Source organism: Otolemur garnettii, unplaced genomic scaffold, assembly GCF_000181295.1.
Source record: "Otolemur garnettii isolate 467f Iridium unplaced genomic scaffold, OtoGar3 scaffold00202, whole genome shotgun sequence".
In the NCBI taxonomy this organism is placed as follows: domain Eukaryota; kingdom Metazoa; phylum Chordata; class Mammalia; order Primates; family Galagidae; genus Otolemur; species Otolemur garnettii.
Window position 1 is genome coordinate 2,491,406 of NW_003852597.1, and position 7,952 is coordinate 2,499,357.

The 7,952-nt window shown below is 47.5% G+C and overlaps 1 protein-coding gene across 1 annotated transcript in view; it reads right to left on the minus strand.

The window, feature by feature from the left end:
• Positions 1-3,298: 3,298 nt before the first annotated feature.
• CFAP57 (cilia and flagella associated protein 57) overlaps positions 3,299-7,952 on the minus strand; it is a 78,559-nt gene continuing 73,905 nt past the window's right edge. The window contains exon 23 of the mRNA XM_012812341.2: positions 3,299-3,510. Within this exon, the coding sequence (XP_012667795.1) occupies positions 3,299-3,510 (212 nt within the window). The remainder of the gene's footprint in view (positions 3,511-7,952) is intronic.

Genomic DNA, 7,952 nt, shown 5'->3' on the forward strand with positions numbered 1-7,952 from the left:
TGTATAACAGGCCCCTGAACCTCCAATGGTCTAGGAGGGGTCACCTCAATGGAATACTGCAAATCCAGAGCAGTGATGTAGGGGGTCCTACCGGGCATGAAGCTATTCCATGGCCCACTAGGTGCCCTTAGGTCCTTCATGGGACCAGCTGGTTGGCAATGGCTGGCCATGTTTTGTGTAACAAGCAGGATGGTGATGCCAGAACATCTTGCAGCATCTTTAGGTCTGAGAGAACAGGATGGCAGAAGAGGTCTGGCTACAGCTGATGCCAAGACTCTAGAAGAAGAAGAGGGGGCCCAATAGATGTCTGGGGCCCAGAGAGAGGAATTTTGGAGGCTCTTAAATCAGGGTGGCACAGCAGCCACCAATGGCTCCAACAGTCACACTGGAATTAATGAATCCTCTGAGGTCAACAGTGGATTGCAACCAGAAGAGCAAAAGCACAGTCTATGTGCCAATGCCTAGTTCAGGCGTCCTCAAACTACGGCCTGCGGGCCACGTGAGGCCTGCCTAGGACATTTATCTGGCCCGCTGGGTGTTTTTGCCCCTGCTGCCTGTCCTGCTTAGCAGCCGACTCATCCCAGGGCCTGCAGTCTGGCCCTCCAATGGTCTGAGGGACAGTGAACTGGCCCCCTGTTTAAAAAGTTTGAGGACCCCTGGCCTAGTTGCTTGGGTGACCAGCAAGGCATCCGTGGGCCTGCTCCATCCCTGTGGGGTCAGCTAGCTGAAGAAACCTTGTGAGGGAGGTGGGGGCACCAGTGGGGTGAGTGCCTCTCGCCTCCCATGGAGTGAGGACAGACAAAGGAGAGTGAGGTTTTTGATGCAGCAGCCAAAGAACCCATGCCACCCAACAGGTGGATGTAGGAGCACTGAACTAAGAACATAAGAGGTAAATAAGGTTTTACCTCTGGCCCTAGACTTTCTAGCCAGCAGCTATGTTCACCCTGTGTAGTTAAGAAAACACCCTGCTGACCTGCTGGCTAAGGTGCCAGGTTCCACTAGGGTAGGGCTCTCCCTGGCCTGGACTTCCTCCTCCTCCTCACCAGCTGGACAGCAGCCAGTGTAGGCTGGGCTCAGGTTAGCTTGGCTTGGGAGTTTTTGGCTCCTTTAACTTCTGGTTTAGACTCTCCAGGTGTCACACTGTTACACCCTCCACCACTTGGCCTGTGGTGTTTTGTTTGGGTTCCTGTCCAGAGCAGGGCACTGGAGCAAGGGCTTGGAGTTATCAGGCAGCCTGGGCTAGACCCCAGCTCTGCTTGTGCCAGTCACTTTTCTCTGGGTTCCTCATCTGTTAACCAAGGTCCATCTTTATATGAAATGCGATGTCTTGACTCCAAGATATTTTTCATTTGAAAAAATCTATCACGTGAAGGTCAATGGAGAATTTCCTTCTGGAGGAGCTTCCTCTGCATTTTTGTTTTTCCCAGGTCAATGCTCCCTTACCCCTGGCTGGGCTGATTTCTGCCAGTCCTTACATCAGAAGAATTCATGTCTCTCCCTCCCTGCTGCCTTCATCTTGGTCCAACCCACTGTCCTCTCCCACCTGGACATCCCTGACTTCCCCTACCTGGGCCCTGTTAGTCAGTTCCCCACACAGATACCTGAGTGAGCTTTACAAACAGATGCATCCCTCATGGGTCTCCCCTAGTAGGAGAGGTGAACTCAAGGGTTAGGAAGCAAACAGCATGGCAGGTGTGATGTGGATGGGAGTAGAGTTGGAATTGCCTTTCTGAGGTGACATGTAAGCTAAGATCTGAAGGATGAAGTTCATGAAGTGAGGTGTGGGGCAAAAGCATTTCAGGCAGAGGAAACCATGTGTGGAATGACCTGGAGGCAGGAAAGACCTTGGCCTCTTGTAGGAACTGAAAGGCCAGTGCAACAAGAGCTTGGAGAGCAGTGGGCAGTGACTTCTGTGTGCCTTCAGCCCTGCATGGTCTGGCCCTGCTAACTCCAGCCCCCCAATCTCATTTCAAGTCAGTTTCTTCAGCAAAGGTACAGTCAAGATGTGAGTTTGGAGTGGAGTTTGAATCCAGAAGCGCTCACCTACCTAATCTCCTAATTTAACTAGCTGTCACCTTTGTGGGTAAACCTCTCCGGGGTGCTTGGACATTTTCCTGCTCTCTGGTTCTAGTCTCCCAGTGGGGCGAGGATATGTGGAGAGCATGCTGGTATGGAAGGGACAAGCTGGCTGCTATAATGGGGCACAGGCTGGGGAGGGGAGGTAGTTACACAGGAAGAGGTTCCCGCAGACCTGTGGAACACTCTGCCCCATGGCCTCTGCTGTGTGCCTTCCTTCTGCCGTCTATAGCCTTTGGGAGAGCCTTGCCAAATGTGACGGCCAAGTCTTGCTCTCACTGTGAAAACTAGCCCAAGAGCAGTGCCCATAGTTTCAGTAAAGCAGATAAGGGAAAGATGGGAAGATGGCAGGTTTAAGATAGCCAATAGAGACCAACAGGGACTATGGCTTAAACATTTGTCATTTAGGTATTAGAGGAGTGTCTGGTCTCTGCAGGCAGAAGACAGGGATGTTGAGTTATATTCTTTTGCTCATTAGTGCACAAAAACTTTCTTTCTTGGTACCTACGTATGGCTGGGGTTAAAGATCAGCCCAAGAGGAAGGAGACAAAGTAGTACCCCCAGAAATGGAGGAGCAGGACAGGGCCCTGCAGAACAAAGATGGCATGTCTAGGACAGTGTGGAGGTGAGAGGAGTAAGGGTAGAGCTCTGCTTATAGTCCCAAGAACAGGGTCAGCAGGTAATGTAAAACTTTGGGAGATCCTTGTAGCATTTCCATAACCATTACTTTACAGCCATCTTTCCCCCCTCTTTACATAGATATCAACATCCTCACAAAGCCTCACTACATTTCATAAAGGAGAAGGAAGGAAATGTAGAGGCTTTGTCTGGTCCTGACAGAGATGGCAGTGGGGAAAGCCTGTGGGGAAAGCCCCATCCTTGAGGCCCAGCGAGGAAAGGGGGTGGGAGGAGGCCAGCCTTAAGTTCAGTGTGATCTCAGTGCCAGGCTGCCCCATGCCCACACAGGGACAGGTGGTGGTGGCTCTAGAAGACCTGGAGCCTCCAGTCCTCTGGCTCCCCATTTCCCTACCCCTGCCTGGACCCCTAGCTAAGCAGAAATTGGACAAGGTGTGGGCAAACACCTTTATTCTAACTGTGTCCCAGACTCCCCAGGGCAGGAGAAAGAGGCTGGTGGGGTCAGTGTTGCAGGAACCATGGGGGTTCCTGCCTCAGGCACATGGTGCTACCTCTGGCTGTGGCTGCAAATAGCTCACTGGAGGGGTCACTTGGTCTGCACCTCGGTGTCCACCTCTGAGGCGAGGGAAGGAAGCCGGATTCCAGTGAGTGTGTGGAAGCCCGGCATTTGCTCCTGTTCCTGGATCTGGTCTCTGAGGCGCTGGATTTCCAAGCGTTGCATTTCAATGATTCTCCATGTTTCTTCTTGCTCGTTCAGTCTCGTGGTGGGGGTGATGCTGAGCCCATCCTTGCTAGGTGCTGTAAGGGATGGAGCAGGACCAATGAGGGCCTGTTCACTGGATCACTGCATGGCATCCTCCCCTCCCCACTCCCAGCCTCCTCAAACACTTATCAGGCATCTTCTGAGGGGTAGATGTCCCAGATACTAAACACAGAGATGAACCACTTCACTGTCTAATGGAGATGGACAAAGAGCCATGCTTCAGAGCAATGAGGTGAATGCTGAACGCACCTCAACCCAGCTGACCCTTGAGCACCTTCCCCCCCATGGCCCCATTTCCTGCTCCACACGCACTATCCAGGTGACCCATGCTGCCTTCCAGACCACTGATCTTCCTCTACTTGTAAACCCCCTGCTCCTGCAGACAGACACTGCCCTCACCTCCTGGTGTGTCCACTCACTAACAATGCTTCTTGACTGAGTAGTCCTCCCTGTCTCAGGGGCTGTTGTCATTGTGGATGACATCAGTGAACAGCAGGTTCTAGGACTTACCACATTCTCTGGCCTTACATGATGAACTCCCAGCAGTAATGGTCTTGGTCTCCACGCCCCATCAGCACCCATTCCTGTGGCTTCCCCTCCCTCATCACCACCCAGGATACCCATCTAGAATCTAGAATCTAGGTGGTCCACTCCAGCAATGTCTGCCTATGCTCAACACACAGGAGCTCTCACGGAATTGAGACCTCTTCCTCTTGGACAGCTCTGTTTCTCACCTACGAATGGGTTCCCTTACAGTCATTCCCTTTTCTGGCCAGCAAGATTCACAGTGAGCTTGTTCTCCATTTTCCCATTGGCCCCTCAGTATTCCAGCCACCTGGTCCTCCTGTCCCATGTGCCCTGCACAGCCCAGACCTGACATGCCCATCTCTGGGTGTCTCCCTTTCCACATCTGGCCGGCTGTGTGCTACTGCAAAAACTTACACAAGATTCTTGGGCTTCAGATGGGCTTTATGTCCACAGTTGGCAAACCCTTCTGTTACCTGCAATGACATTCCTGAACTGGGACCTCCTCTCACATCCTCCCCACACACTTCACAGTGGGTGCTGGCACCTACTCCAAGAAACCATCTATAGCGTTCTCACACTGTCCACTGTCTCTCAGAGAAAGGAGGGGGGTCTTTCTTCCACCTGCTGCCACCCTTCCTTATATATCTGGAGGGAAAACTGGAAAAGAGTAGCCAGTGGAGGCCAGGGAAGAGTGTCAAAGAGGAAATGAGAGGCCCTGCTTTGGGCCTCTAACTGAGCATTCAAACAGCACTTGGCTTATCCTGCCTATCTTCCCAGAAGTCTGGACCCTTCTCTTTTTGTCTTTGCTCCTTGACTTTTCTCCTTTTCTGCAGATTCTAGGCTCTTGATTTTTCTTTTCTTTTCTTTTCTTTTTTTAAAGATAGGGTCTTCCTGGGATAGAGTGCCCAGCTCACCACAATCTACCTCCTGGGCTCCCAGTAGCTGGGACTGTAGATAAGCACTACAATGCCCAGGTTATTTTTCTATATTCTGCAGAGACAGGCTGGTTTCCCTCTTGCTCAGGCTGGTCTTGAACTCCTAACCTCTAGTGATCCTCCTGCCTTGGCCTCCCGAAGTGCTAGGATTACAGGTGTGAGCCACTGTACTGGGACCTAGGCTCTTGATCTTTTAGTACTTCTTTTCCTGGTCTTGACCCTTCATCTTCTCTCTGTTGCTGGTTGTCCCTGGCAATTACCCCTCAGAGTCAAGTGATGGCATGGCCCTGGGGCCTAGACAAGTAGCTCCCCCGGGGAGGCACAGCACACACAGGTAGAGAAGCCTACCCCACCTGCTCTGTCACCTCCCTCTTCTCTCTCCTGGTTACTAGCATCTCTGGGAACTTACACCCCCCCACCTCCCCCACCTTGGGCCCATACTCTCTCTCATCTGCCTTTACTCATGCTGCTTACCAGTCACCATCTGGCTTCCCAGGGGGACCCACTGTGTGTTTGTGAAGCCATGGTCCTAGAGGTAACCACTGGAGTGAGCCTGAAAATGCTGCAGCACTTGGAATTCTTCCTCTCTCTCTGCCTGATGCCAGCAGGGCTGGCCACACATTTTTCCCGGGGCTGCTTCTGGTGTTGTAAGGATCTCCATGCAGATTGTAGCTGTAAGGCCCTTCTGGCCGTTGTTCAATCATGGATGAGTCCAAGTGCCCTCAGGCTGAGAAGTACGAGGCACTGCAATAGCGGCCTGTTCCCATACTTACAGGGGAGGGAGATCAGACACTGCAGAGCCACTGGGTGGGTTTTCCCCTCTCCTTAACCTTTAGCTTCCTAATTCTCTATTGCTTTGACTATTGTTTTTTTAAAAAAGATATGCATGCAGTAGAAAACTGGAAGGAAAGCATGCTTTTCTTAATATTCTCTTGATTTAATAATTATTATTTATCAAAGTTATAGATGCCTATAATATGGAGTCAAATAACCCTACAAAGCTTTTTTTTTGAGACAGAGTTTCACTTTGTTGCCCTTGGTAATAGTGCAGTGGCATGGCAGCTCACAGCAACCTCGAACTCTTGGGCTTAAGCAGTCTTCTTGCCTTAGCCTCCCAAGTAGTTGGAACTACAAGAGCCTGCTACAATGCCTGGCTATTTTTAGAGACAGGGTCTTGCTCCTGCTCAGGCTAGTCTTGAACTCTTGAGTTCAGGCAATCTCCTGGCCTTAGCTTCCCAAAGTGCTGGGATTACAGGCGTGAGTCACTGCAGTCATCCTTATAAAGCTTGTTGCAAATAATAGTAATTTCTTGTTCCACATTCATTTCTCAGTCCTCAGAGGCAACGATTTCAATTATTTTAGCTAAATTCTTTTGGTATTTACTTCCACACTCTGCTTTGATTCATGTGCTTCTGTTGCTTCTTTGATTTGTCATTTTGGGGCATTTTCCACTGACTTTCCATTATGAACAATGAGAATGTAGCTTCTCTTTGACACCTTTCCCTACCCATGAATACTTCTCATCCTATCACTCCCCCTCCCCCCCAATTTTGAGAGGATTAATAGTCAGAATTTACACTGTTATGATTTATGCAACTGCTAATCACATCTGAACCATGTAGTATACAATGATTCTTTTTCCTTTTCTGCACATTAATTCACCTAATTTACATGTACTAAATTACTAAATGCTATGTATTATATTGCTAATCCAGTCTCAACTCTTTGGTAGTTATGTAAGTATTCTCATTAGATATTTAGATATTCTATCAATTTCATCTCCTCCAAGTGCCTTGTGACCTACTCAATTTGCCCAGATTGCTCTCACAGCTGTTGTCTGGCAATTTGCCTTCATCATCATTTTAGGGAGTTTTTTGCTTTTCTCTCTTATTTAAGTATCCTGTTTCTTGAATCTTATGTCTTTTTCTTGGTTTACAGCCTTCCTTTGGTGAACATCAAGTAGCTTCCTAAAAAAGTATGCATGGGAGGTAAATCTATTGAGACATTTACATATCTGAAAATGTCTTAATTCTAACCTTTCCTTGATTGGTTGCTTGGCTGGGTTTACAATTCTGGATTAGAATCATTTTCTCTTGGAAGATTAAAGACATCAGTCCATTGTCTCCTAGATCCCAGCTAGTGTTGAGAAGTCTAATGCAACTGGGGATTTATTGTTGTTGTTTGTCAATTTTAGGTCCTTTAATGCCACAAGGCTAAATGAAGAAACTATTTTTTCCATAGTTATACATGGATGATATAATAATAACTTTTTAAATTTAAAAATTAAAAAAATTATGGTAAAATCTATATAATATAAAATTTAACATTTTAAGCCTACAGTTATGTGGTCTTAAGTACATTCACATTGTTATACACCATCACCACCAACCATTTCCAGAACCTTTTTTGTCTAACCCAACTAAATCTCTGCATCCAATAGAGTACTAACTCACCATTCTCTTCTCCTCCCTATCTCCTGGCTATCCCCATTCTACTTTCTGTCTCTGTGAATTTATTCCAGCAATCTCATCTAAGTGGAATCATATAATATTTGTCATTTTGTGACTGGCTTCTTTCACCTAGCATAATGTCTTGAAAGTTCATGCACATTTGTAGTATGTGTAGAAGTTCCTTCCTTTTCAAGGCTGAATACTATTCTGTATCCCAGAGTTTCTGATAATTCATATCTTCATTATTTTGTTCCAAAAATTTGGTAATTTCCTTCTTAATCTCATCTCTAATTCAGCTATCACTCAGCTTCCATGTTTTCATATGAGTATGCAGATTCCTGGTGTTACTGCGTTCAACTTTTGTTCCATGATGGTCCAAGAAGATGCAAGGAATAATTTCTTTTCTTTTAAATTTGCTGAGGTTAGACTTGTGACCTAAGATGTGATCAATTTTGGAGTATGTTCTGTGGGCTGATGAGAAAAATGTGTATTCAGTTTTGTTAGGATGAAATGTTCTGTAGATGTCTATTAAATCCAAATGTTGAATGGTTAAGTTTAAATCTA